The sequence below is a fragment of the Heloderma suspectum genome, chromosome 1, assembly GCF_057233095.1.
Source record: "Heloderma suspectum isolate Gila_16-S chromosome 1, 16-S_ref, whole genome shotgun sequence".
Lineage (NCBI taxonomy): Eukaryota > Metazoa > Chordata > Lepidosauria > Squamata > Helodermatidae > Heloderma > Heloderma suspectum.
In genome coordinates this window covers 371,474,290-371,488,043 of record NC_139458.1, presented here as the reverse complement: position 1 = coordinate 371,488,043, position 13,754 = coordinate 371,474,290, and the positions used below count along the sequence as shown (strand labels likewise).

At 37.5% G+C, this 13,754-nt stretch overlaps 1 protein-coding gene across 23 annotated transcripts in view; it reads right to left on the bottom strand.

Moving 5' to 3' along the window:
- The window catches only part of SDCCAG8 (SHH signaling and ciliogenesis regulator SDCCAG8), a 175,608-nt gene that overhangs the window by 65,360 nt on the left and 96,494 nt on the right, over positions 1 to 13,754 (bottom strand). For 14 of the 23 annotated variants that reach the window (XR_014786806.1, XR_014786807.1, XR_014786805.1 and 11 more), the window contains one exon: positions 12,965 to 13,096. The exons of 6 other annotated variants lie outside the window; for them this stretch is intronic. Coding sequence is in view for 14 of the 17 variants with exons in the window: in XM_084828224.1 (XP_084684350.1) it covers positions 12,965 to 13,096 (132 nt within the window). In the remaining 3 variants the exon portion in view is untranslated. Of the gene's footprint in view, positions 1 to 11,253; positions 11,361 to 12,885; positions 13,097 to 13,754 lie in introns of those variants that run through there. 3 more of the 23 variants (XM_084828227.1, XM_084828239.1, XM_084828236.1) reach the window with 3 other exon arrangements.

Below are 13,754 nucleotides of genomic sequence, written 5' to 3'. Positions count from 1 at the left end.
AGGTGCTTGTATGGCTCCACAAATTTATGGCTGACTTAGAATAAAGGCCTCTCCTCTACTAGACCCAAGGCGAGGAGGTCCTTGAGATTTGAGGCTCAAATCTCAAGCAGCAGGTTCATTTTCTGGACATTACTGTGCAACTATACAATGGACACATAAGCAACATCTTCTACCAGAAATCCACTGACCACTACACATATCTGCATGTTTCTAGCTACCACACAGAAGACACAAGGTTCATTGTGTCTATAGTCAAGACCTACAATAAAAAACACCTTGGTTTTTATCCCTTGTTTGTGAAATTTTTTATGGTTTCTGATTATATTTTTCTATTATACTGTTTTTTATTCACATTGCCATTTAGCTCCACTTTGCTCTTTCTTTATATATAGCTGTGTATGTACATATACCTGCCAACTGAGAATAACACTTCATGCATCTGATGAAATGGACTCTACTATGCTGCAATAAACCTGTTTCTTTTGTTGTTAGTCACCCTGAGCAATGCAAATGCATTGGAAGATGGGATATAAATCTCCTATACAATAAATTATCAATCTAGCACCACCACCACCACCACCACCAACAACAACAACAAAGAGGGCAGCAACAAAGACAGGTGAGTAGAAGATGTTATGCTTTTTATATCCTACTATAATTTTTTCCATATATTCCAGCACTGTTTTAAGGTTTTACTCCTTAAAAGTAAAACTACTTTTCTACTTAAAAGTAGAACTATCAACCTAACAATCTAGTATCTTTTTAAACATCTACTGAGTAATTACTGAGGATTTATTCATTCAACTATATTGTGCTGTTTACTGACTTCCAGGTACTAATTAGGCATCCCTGAAAATGTGTTCAACAGTATCATAGGCATTACTTCACTTGTGGCAAAGTGTCATTTTATATGTGTAAAGTATGAAACCATTTACCCACATCTGTAAAATATCAAGCTACACATTAAACAGTGTTTTTAAGCTACTCCTAAAGCTTGCTCTCAAAAAATTACAGTCAGAATTAATTAGTCAAACTGTGTTTGCATTAATAATCTCTTAACTGAAAGCAGTGTTTGAACATTTGGAGATTTCTGGTTAGATGATGATGTTACAATATGTGATCAATGCAGCAGGAGTCTACATTTCTGGTTCACATGAAGAGCAATCTCTTCATATAAAGCCACTGTTCCTCATGCTAAGTCTACCTTGCTTCTAATGGCATCTCTAAAGAATGTGAGAATTTTAGAGTTTTCTGTATCACAGCCTGTACTTCAGCAGTCTGCTGTAAGAATCACCATCTTCCTTCTCAAGTTTCCCTAATTCCTTGATCAAAAACAAAATCTGCATTTCCCAGGGGACATTTCTTTGTTCATGCTGGTGTTTAAATTCCAACATTTTGAAGGTTCTCAACTGAGGCAGAAGAACTGGGAATTTGGGCTAATTATGGTTCTATTATTGCCTGGAGTGACCAAATCATAGAGGGACACTATGTGGGACCCAGAAACAATGAAAGCAGTGTTCTCACTCATCACGTTCAGTGCACCCACTCTTCTCATGATCCCAGGCACACCCCTGGAAACACTTGCTTAATTTAAGCCATACAAATCCAGCCTTGGAAAAGTGGGAATCCCAGGTTTTAGTGTCCTTTGCCAAAGAGTTACTGTCCTGGGTGAACAGGATCAGGGAGTCACCTTCAGAAGCACAGAAAAGTGATGTTCAAACATGGGCATGATCATACTTCGAGTACTAATAAATGGAAAGTTATATATTATGGACAGAGGTCCATTCAGAAGAGTTATCTTTAAAATAAATGAAAGGTCAGATGTATAATGGAAATTGCACTACTTGATTAGAGACAATACAACTGGAAAAAAAATAAAAAATATATATTCATCAACGATTTTGAAAACCTATTGGTCAGAAATGTAACATCAGCTTGATGAAATATCCTGTTGGGAAAAATATTTAAAGAAACAAGATTTATATAGTAAGGAAGAGTTTACAAACCAGCTGTGTGTAGAGAAACTGCACAATTGCCTCATAAACTGTGATGTTAAGAAATTAAAGTAGGAAAGTTAGTAGCCATACTGTTAGAGATTTTACAAGTTCAAAAGAGAACATTTAAGACTTGGGCAGAACAATCCTATGCCCCCTAGATAGCATCTTGGATGCCACAGGATGCTGTGGATCTCCTCCTTGGAAGAGGATGCAGGGGGTTCAAAGGGGGCATGCTGGTGGGCAGAGAGAGGAGGGAGAAAGAAAGACCAGGCTCCACAGGATCCTAGAACCTCTTTGTACCTGCCCCTGCGAAGGTAAGCAAGCTAGATGGGCTCAGAGGCCCATCTAGCTAAAAATACTTTTAGGGTGCAATCTTATGCATTTTTAGACAGAAAAAGATTCTACAACTCCCAGCATGCCTCAGTCAGCCAGTTGTAGGACTTTTTTCTGCCTAAACATGCATAGGATTGCACCCTTAAATGAGGAATGGGAAGCAAAAATGCCTTCAGCATTCTTCTTGCCCTGCCTGGGTCCTGCTAGCAGGGCTTAGGATAGACTGAGACTTCATCTATAGAGTGGCAAGGGATCCCATAAGGCTGCACTCTTAGATTCTATAGAAATCTATATATTTCAGAATTAAATATAAGTTGTAATTCAAAACTCTGCTTCCAGGATAGTGAAGGATATCTTAGCGGCTACTAAACCACCTTCTTCCCTGCGCGCATGCACACACACGCACGCAGAGAGAGAGAGAGAGAGAGAAATAACTAAATGCAAATATTACCCAGTATTTGCTCATTCTTTTCCTGGAACATAAGGTGTCTAGGTAACTACACAAAAGCAATGTGATATGATCTTTGCTGGGGAGATGGAAATAGTTGCATAAATAGTAGTTGTAATACTTTTCCTTTCCTGAGACATATGGAAATGCAGGTCTTACTCTTGGATTGATACCAATTACCCCAATATATTATAGGATTGAGAAAAAGCCCAAGTAAAATCCTGTAACTTGCTTGTACTACACATAATTCATTACTGTAAATCCTTGGACTCTGGGGATAAGACATTTCCTATACTGGTCACTGTACTGGCGTGTTTTCTGTATACAATAACATATGTTTAAGATTTATTGCCATTAAGAGGTCATACATTGCACAAGTCAGCATATATCAAAACTGACCCTAAGTATATATATATTTTTCCTCTTTAATCTTCCTTACATTTGACTGCATTTCAGTGAATTATCCATGTAGTTTTTATTTTGACAGCTCTCTTTACAGCAGTAAAACAAAATGTGTGCATTGCAAATGGCAACGATTCAAATTTCAGCTATGTTTATCCAAAATAGCACTGAACTGCTTCTGTACTTATGCTATACTGCCTACAGCCTTACGGAAGGGGGAGACAGATGGGATGAATTTAGCAGGGAAACAGCTGGGGCTTGAAGAAGAGACAAGCAAAAGTTTTGCTATCAGGCTTCATTATGTATCAAGGTACCAGTAAAATGTGTATCCGTAAGGCAGCCAAAAAAGTGTGTGTCATTTGACTAGTGATAATTACCTTTTCCCAACAGCTGAAAATGTTCTAACAGCATTAAACAGGTAAAATAATTAAGCAATAAGACAAGGCAGGCAGAGTTTTGCTGGGGATTATTGCTTGCCTCGGGTGTGTTGCAAGGCATAAGGCTGAAGGGCAAGTGATTTCAGCCACCTGAGAAATGCAATAATTCCCCAGAAATGCACTTCCTGGAATGCCTCGTTGCTACTAAAAATGGAATTCCAAAGATGCTAGACACTTCAGTATCATGTGGATTTTGTTGACATGGGACTGACATTTTGACAGCCAGCTACATTCGTATCCAGTCTATTAAAGGCTATTTCACATATGCCTCATTTCACCATTTTGGTAGCTTATTTGTAATGCTCAAGTAGGATCATGTCGAAAATGTATGTAGTATACTGGTTACTAACCCATATGTTACAGATTAGAACTTTATTCTCTGGGTTCATTCCCTCCAACTACTAGGAGATGTTTAATCTCTAGTTTACAGCTGCATACCATTTGCCCAAACCAAAGATGCAACCACAAATCAGATAGTCTTAATGTATTGTTGCTGCTTCAGAAAAAAATTATGCTGCTCAGCTATGTTTAAAACCATCTGCTTTTACTGCGTGCGTTGTACTCAGATATGCTCTGTGTCAGGTTGATCAGAGCAAAGACTCTCAAGGCCTTAGCAAGCCTTACGAACAGAAAATGTGTGCTTCTCCAATGTTAAAGGAAATGATGTAATAATTGATGCATAGTCGTTAGTACTCATTTAATTTTTTAGGAAGAAGCACACAGCAGGATTGCATGGACATGCACTGTTCTTTAAAGGTCACAAAGGTGGAACCTAGAGAATTATATACTTTTTATAATCAAACAGACTCACCAAAACAAATCACAAAGCTCAGCACCAGAAAGTCCATCTGATAATGCAGCCTGCAGCACCAGCAACAAAACAAGTGGTAGGTTACACAACCGAACACAGACTCTGACCTAGCACACAAGAACTAGGTTAGGGGAGTGGTCAAAGAAAAATACATGTCTTCCTTTGATTGTCTGAGCTGCCTAAAAGAGATCTCTCTCACACTCCAAAGAGAATTACAATGTAAAGGACTCATTAAAACTATTTTGGTACTTTGTCCACCCAGCAAATGTGCAAAGTATCTGATCACTTCATAAGTGATGCTGAAAACAATGGAAGGGAATACATGTTGCAGTAGCACAGACAAGGAGCATATCTACACCACCCTGAAATCCTGCATTTAAAATGGGGCTTTCTGCTTCCATTTTAAATGCAGGACCACAACGGACTCCCTTTACACACACTTCCTTTTCCCCCTCCCCTTTCCCCCTCCTCCTCCCCCTTATCTGAGTCTTCCATATGTTTCATTGATCTAGCTCCTCTGATTGTAGCTTTTCCTTTTTCATGGAGGGAACTCAAACAGAACACAAGCAGGGTAATTTGATATGTCATTATCTCCGATCTATTTAAAAATGGAATAAGGGTCATTTAGTGCAGGAGACGCCCTGGAGGTTCATGGGATCATCTAAAGGGCCTGAAAACTTCCGTGAGTGAGCAATCTCAACAGCAGGAGAAAAGCTCTGTATGAAGAAGCCCAAGAAAAGGAAAACTATGGGCAAGGTGTTTTATTGTAGATATTACATGTCATAAGCTCCCCAAAGAGCCTTCAGGTAAGCTTTCTGACAAGATATAAATATAAGAACATACATATGCACATACATATATACATAATTTTCCTCTTCCTGGGTTCTCACTGGTGTTGCATGCAGCCAGAATGCACAGAGATCTCAATTTCAATGAAACAGCATAGGGATAAAAACACAGAATGTTCCTCAACAACAGGACTTCCATAAAAGCTCCCAGTATAAAAAATAACACCGTTAATAGTAAGTATGCAATTTTGAGTCTGGATTGGCAATTACTCTAATACTTGTGAAACAGTGTTTTGTGCCATATTCATCTGTGCTCCTTTTAAGTCCTCTTTATGGGGGAAAAAAAAAGATTTCCAAGTACCTTGAGTCACAGAGAGCATGCAGTTCAAGCAAGACCAGAAGCAAACATGGTGCCATTTAAAGTACTTTGCCAAATGGGTTGGTAATTAGTTTTTACTGCTATCTGGAGTTCATGTAAGGCTGGTAGAAAGATCCCAATTATTGTTAAATACTCAAAGTGGGTATTTGCTGCTGAACTGCTGTGTGGGATCTGTCTCTGACTGGTACTTGCAAAACATCATACTGTGCATCCTGAAATATCACAGGGATACCACACAGAAACTGAACTTTAAACACAGAGATGAATCCACAACATGGAATGTAGAAAGTGAGACAACTGTAACTGGCCAGGTATTTAAATACCCACTATTTAAAGACAAACCACAACACGAGAAACATGCTATTAGAAGCAGCAAATAGGGTCCCATTCAAAATTATAGCATAGTATGTACCTAAAAGTAAAAGCAGAGTATTTTCTATAGCACTTCTGCTCATGGGCAATTTCTTGTGTAGCTTGTGAAACAGATGCCTATAATGGGATATATCATGCTGTTCTTGTTATCTAATATTACTTAGATAATTTTCTTCTATAAATCTGCTAGGTTTATGTTGCATTGGCTTAATCCTTTGATTTTAGATTAGCAGCCTAACGCTTTCCTTAAGATAAACATACTGATAGTGTGGGCCATGCAAATAGATTTTGATACGAAGTTCTCCACTCAGCCAAACAGACATACTTAGAAAGGAAAATGCGTGGCTTGAATTTATTGTAGGAGACTTATGTATACAATAACTCAAGTGTCCTGTTCTCACAGTCACAAGCAGCTCATTAGTTCTGAATGGTATCTAGGAACTTGAAGGATGGCACTTCCTTGTGACATTTACTTCTTCTGTCCATGGGTGGGTCCAAAGGGTGGCATAAATAATCTTATCATATGACCCACACTGTGTTACAGCTACAAAAATAATGGTGCTATTATTAAAGAGAAATAATGTTTGCCAAGTAAAATGTTTAAAGTGTGACATAATAGTTCTTTATGCTGATTGTTTGCAACAATTACCTTCTTCAACAGTCTAAACATTCAGCAGTTATTCACACTGTGGAATTTACAGGCGATGTATTTTCATACCACTAATGTTGTCTGCTTATACATCATACTTTTATTCTTCAGTGTTATTTATGGTAGTTTATATTTACACGAAGTTTATTTCAGTGTTTGTATCCAAGATGGCTTGTGTTTTTAAGCATCTTAAAATGAGTCTTAAAATGAATTTGATAAAAATGATCAATTATTATCGCATAATAAATATTTTACATTTAAGCATTGGAAAGTATGAGGAAGCATTTCTTTTTAAATTCTACTTCCTACTCTGTTATTTGGAACTCAGTCCAAATACATAAACACACTAACTAAAAGCCAAACATATTTTCAGATTCTGGAACCATAATTTCATATATGTGTATACATACATACATATATATATATATATATATGAAAGAAAAGGTTTTCCCTAATACTCTTTTTTAAAGTATTGATTCTTGAATTTACAGATCAGAATAATTAAAAAAAAAACAATCTAACTGTAATTTGCATGACATCAAAACTTCACATTTTAAACAGAAGTTATTAAATGTTTGGTTATATTATACAAGAGACTGTAGTAAATGATAGTTTTTAAAATACACTGTTACAATAAAATGCTATTGTCTAGCAGCTAGAAAAAAGCCCAACCCATCAGTACAGTAATTAATTTGCAATTAAATCTTCTCATCTATCTTTATCTAGGCATGAACTAGTGATTTCAGGAAAACATTTTTACAACAATATCCACCTATGTAATGTTTCTAATAGTACTGAGGTAAGTATCAATGCTCATCTCTTATGTAAGGGATAGAATCCTTGCACACACATAACAGCATCCCTGTGCAAAAACCCACACTAGATCCTGTTGCCCATGATAGACAATCCAAAGACGGTATTTATTTATTTTCAAAATCTACCTAAAGATGGTACAAGGTGGCTAACAACTTCAGTAATAAAACAATAAAAATGCAATCACAGAACTAAACAGCGTATCAGTGATAAAAAGCCTAATCCATAAAAGCAGCACCTTTCCATGCATGCAGGCCATTGCTGGATGCCACAGCAAATGCATGTTAATGCAATCCATGCTAAGTGACCCTGGCATTCCTACAGATCAAATACAGGGGTGCACCATCTCACTCATCTCTCAATGGCTGTGGTCAAATATCTGCATCTGATGTCTATGCTACTGAGCTCATTACTTTGCAAGCATCTCTTAACCAGGATGAAAGGCCAACTTCTATGTGTTACTCTTCTCTGATTCTAACATAATACAATAATAAAATATTCTCTATTGCATGCAAGGTCATATTGGGTTGGATCCAAAAGGTGCTGTGCTGCTAGTGGAAAACCTCTTCCACTCATGAAAGGGCTGTTTTCAACTAATTTGCATAAGCTCATTCTCAGGACCTTTATGTGTCCCACAAGAGTTAATACACTACAGACTGTATTTTCCTCATTCACTACTTCTTATACTATCATGCACCCCGTGATATGTTGTGGTACTGCAACTCTTTTGTTAAGTCTTATACAATACTTCATTGAACAGCACTATGCATTTTCTCCTCCCGCTCACGGGACTTGGGATCCAAGGCACAGACATTAAGAAAAATACTATATATTCAAGAAAGAGAAGAAAAATTCTGAAGCACTGAAGAAGCTTTGTTAACATATCCATTCATTGTGACCATTAGGAAATAGGAGACGTCTGTTGCTGAATTTAAACCATGCAGTAAAATTGCAGGGGTGCAATTCAGTCCAGCACAGGTGTCACACCCTCGTGTGAAGGTTGCCCATAGACTAAAGAGAGTGCTGTGTCCTCCTGCCTACACATGTGCATGGACTGCAGAGCAGAAGTTGCTTGTTATCAAGATGAGAAGGAAGGGTGGATGGAGATATGGGAGGTGTAGACAAATTTCCATTCCTTCTAAAAGCTTATTGTGCTGCCTGTTTGTGTGCCCATGTGTATGCATAGGTGCCTAGGCCAGGAAAAAAAAACAACAGGGCTTGATTGGTCTTTTGATCTTTTGAAATCCTCTACACACATGGTAGACTGGATCATGCTCTAGGATTTTTTTTTTAAATGTAGCGAGAAAGTACTGGCTATGTCTAAGGAGCTATCCAAGATTGATCATTCAATTTCTACACTGTATTAATCCACAGCACATTTTCTCAACAGAGTTAACCACATGATACATATAATATTTATACAAATAATAGCAGGCCATTGCAACCATTTACCTATGATTTCACTCAAATGGATTAAATTGGTCCCTTGAAAAATTAAAGTTTGATTTAATATTATTTAGCTATATAGACTACCTATGTAGGAGGGAGGGAGGGGGAAATCAGTCAGTTCCCTTGGGTGAAGTGCATATATTTTTTAGATCACGTCATATCTCACATGTTGTGCTGGAGAAAGACAGTTTTCCAAAAATGCTGTGCTTCCCTAAAATGTCTGAAAGGAAGACCACTCCAGGTACTTGGCTGCCAACACATCCCAGCAGCATGGCACACAGTTAGGATTTGACACATTGAGTCTTTATAAATCCAACATCTACAAAGTCAGACAAGATTCCTTCTTATTTATAGTAACAGGCAAGCGCAGATATCTGCTGTCTTGTTACACAGATGGCCGTAACTTTTTTTAAAAAAATTGTTAACTTACAGCCACTGATGCCTGAGGAATAGACACACATCTGTCCCAAACTGCCAGTCCTCTAGGCCTTTTCTTTGAACTATGGTACTCGAAAGAGATCAAGTAGGTGTTAGAAGCCAATTTTAAAAAACAAAATATTAATCATGCACATAGATATGCAGCATGCAAAAGGAACTACTTAGACTGTAAAAGCCTGTTTTGGATAACTATACTATATTATGTAGTACAGTGGTGAAAAGGGCAAAATGTTGTTACTATGCTCTAAGAAAGACAAAAAATATAGGATCATCACCAATCTGAGCAAACTTACACTCTAAGGGACTTTCATTCAGACAGTAGATTCAGCCTCTAACCATGAGGTAGGCATTTTAGAGCATCGTGTTTGGTGGCTCTAACAATATGAAGAAAGCCAGAAAGTTGAGAACGGGGACACGTGTGTAATGCTGGTTGTATGATATGGCCAGAGGTGGCAAATTTTGTCTCTCTGCCAGTGACGTGGATTTTCTGGAAAATTTTGAAAGCAGAAAATTTTCTGCTGCACTAAATCAATGGCTTAGACTGTTTATTTCTCTAGATTTAGTAAAACAAAGCTTTTAGAAGTACATCCTGTTATTTTTGTGTACTATATAAATATGTGAAAAGTCTTTCCAAAGTAGCTGAATCAAAATATTTGATTGGGAGGCAGGAATGAATAACACATACCTAATGTGATTTGAATGTTATATTCAAGCAAATTCAAACATTACATAGAAATTATATTTACTGCAATACCTGTAAATTTAGACATGACAACTCAAAACCATACACTTCCCTTACATTATTTAGATTTTAAGTAAGGGATAAAGGCACTGAAAACTGTTAACATACTAATTTTAACTTGCCTAAAGAGCTATGTACATAAATGTATATGCTTTCGAAGGATAGTCACCTGAAAAAACATTACAAGATTGCTTTTTAGATTTGACTAGTATTGTTGCCACTCCAGTTCCCTAACTTCATTATGTTGCATTCATGCATTATGTTACTAATTAATTTGATAAAACAATGCATTTCTTAAGTGGAAAAAATTATGTGGAAAATATAGTCATCAAATGTTTTCCTTCCCACATCACTGCTCTCCGCATGGTAAGTTTTTAAGTGGCAGCCATATAATTAGTGGTTACCTGAATCCACCCAAGAGTGGTGGCAGTAGCCATTCTCCATTCTCCCCTTTCCTTTCACTTTCTTCCTCTTGTCCTGTTCTGCTTCTCATAACGCTTAGTGCATTTTTTCCTATAATTGGTGTTCTTTTTTAATGTAATGCTTAGGAAACTCATTTATCATCCAAGTATATAATAAACCAATCATCAACTAGTTTTACTTTGAGGAGATCTGAGGGTCAGTGGTGCCAGGGGCCTCTCATTCACTTATCGTAAAAAGCATATGCAACCTTTTCTATAAACTCAAGGCAACTAATTTTCAAGCCAAGAAAAAACAAAACATCAAGACAGTACAACTTCTCAGCATCATTAAAATCAGACTCAGTCCTGTAACTCTACAACCACCAGTCTAATAAAATGAGATCTTTAAAAGCTGATTTTAGAATAAAACATTTAACAAGATTTTTTAAAGGCACAGGACTAGGTTTTGGCAGGCCTCTCTAGGCAGCCAAAATATAACTCAAATTATAAGGGCCACGACCAAGTGGGCTGCCAACAAGGTGGGCTCCCACTCTTCCCTCACCCTACATAATGGTAGCTCAAACTCTCTCCCTGTCCTTCTCCATCTCCCATAGGGTGTGGGACAAATAAGAGTCCGCAGTTCCAACCTTCTGAGGTAGGACAGACTGCAAGATAACCTTTGTTGCATATTTCAGAGACAGAGCTGCCACTACTGACATGATTAATAATAACTCTTAGCCTGAGCATGTGAGAATACAGGCTTACGGCTTGTACTTACAGAGAAGGATATATCCCTTTCCCAGAGCTTCCTTTTATCTCCTTGCAACTGTGGTAGAACGCACCAGGTAAGAAAGACCAGCATCACGCTAGGCAAAAGAATTAAATCAACTCCAGTTTCCACCTGGGTATAATGGTTCAAGAACCAATCAGAGAGAAGTTCAGAAATGGGCAGTTGCTTTTTTAAAAAAGTGAAACATAGAATTAACTAGCTAAGACTTACTTATCAGGAACCTAAATCCAAAAAAACACAACTCATCAAAGCAAAGGTGCTCTAAATGGTTTGGGGCCAGGATATCTGGGTGAAAGAGTGAACTGCTCTTCAGATTTCTTTTCAACAAACCTGAAGAGGGCTGAAAAAATCTAAATCTGCCTTTCTTTTACTAGATCAGAAAGCCACCCAAGATCCCACATCACTTCACTGAGACTGACACAAAACAGAGCTAAAGCCACTTTGAAAGTCCTTTGGGACTGAAAATAGCAGCAAATAAGCAAGAAAGCGCCCTCTGGCTACCTGGCGTCAAGTTGAGTCCCTGCCTGCAGTGAATGGCAGCAAAGATCTACCTCATCATGAGGACTAGTTTTTGGAATGCTAACTGAGAATTAATTTATAAGGGAAGAGTCTATACCTTAGGATAAATCACCAAATTAGTAATCTCAAACATGTTGCTGCTTATAAAGCCCTTGACTCCTAAAACACAACTTAATAGATTCTGATATGAATATTACCAAGGGGACTGGAAATTGGGCCAAAGGATTATAAATGACAAGATTCATAAACACCAAGTAAGACATTTAGAAATTCAGTGAGAGGAAAAAAATAGAGAAGTGGCAATTCTTAAGCAGATGTAGGGGTGACTGCAGATGGCATGTTAGAGAAGGTCAGCTGCCTCTGAGGCAACAAGCAAGAGGTTTCATTTGTGACTGAATACAAAGAGGAATCACATGAGAATGGAGAGAATAGCCTCAATGATAATAATTTCTACTGCAATGCAAGTTTTCAGCAACTGCTGCTCTGTGGTGTTACACTGAGTCAGATGTAACCACACACTCATTACATTACCATCTACCTCTCTCAGCCAGAGAGGAGCATGGGGAAAGAAGAACAGACTCATCAGCATTCCCAGCTACTTTGGGCATAGTTAGTGCTAAGAAGAAACAGCATGCTGCCTATCCTGTCTTATCCCCAACCTCAAGGTTGATGCTGGCCTCAGCTGGGTGGGGAGGTTTTAAAAAAGTGTATGTTGAAGTCTTTTATTAAAACATTAAAAAGGTATCATTCTATTGATATTTAAAAGCAATTTCAAGTTTACAGATCTGTACTCTGTAAACAATTCTGTTCATAAAGCAATAGATACTAATGTTACACTAAAAAAATTCTGAGAAATATGGCCACTGATAAACATGAGAATGGCTGCTTAACTAAGGACACAGACATATTTGAATATTACATATTCAGACAATTCATCTGAGCGACAGTACAGAAAACAGAAACAGCCTAAAATCATATGTGAAATAAATTGGGCTTCAATAGTTTAAATAACTATGAATGTTTAATATAGTTTTTTTCCCCTTATCTACTGAAAACTATACAATCTACATTAAAACAATTAAACTGTTGTCTGAACTATTTTGGTCATGTTCCTGAAATTATAGAGTAGGAACGTCAAAGGACCCACCAGGTTTGTTATAGTAAACCACATAGGGATAAATTAATAGATCTCCTACCTTAGCTTCATTTTCTCATGCATCCTTCCATGTTGGATACACTGTTCCTCCAATTCATCATTCCTTTTCTGCATTTTCTCAAGTCTGTCACAGACATAATCATTTTCCTGACTAAGCTGGCCAATTTCAGACCTAGAGAATTAAGAACACTGATGATGGATGTTGCCAGATTTTATCACGCAGTGCTCCATCACCTTAACAAAATTCCAGTGCACATCTGCATGAGAAACATCTTACTTCAACAGAAAGAATATCAAAATGATTTTTAATTAAAATAAGTATTATTGTAGCAGCTGGGAACATGGGATAAATTGTAGCAGCTGGGAACATGGGTTATCCATGGGATAAATTGTTGATAGAAATGTTGAAGTAAAGAGGGCTATTAGCTATGCATGGAACACCCTTATATAATGTTATACATTCTTTTGCTAGAAGCTGATATAAAGTTTATTCTCTATGCTACAAAGCTGCAATCCTAAACACATTTAGTGAGAACTAAGTCTCATTGAACTCTGCAGGCTTACACCTAAGTAACTAGGCACAGGATTGGACTGGACACTTCAAATAGGTTTTACATTGCTATTAACAAAACGATAAGGGACAATCAAATTATTTTACAGATTTGTTCTTCTGATGTTGAAGACTGGAGCAGCAAAAAGGATCAATTAAACTGTAGAAGAACTCTCTCAACTGAAGACTAGCGTATGACCTTACTACTTTCCCAACAAGTTTGTCTGTAATATAGGCATAGCAATGGAAGCATTGCCAGAGTATTACTATTGCAAAACGC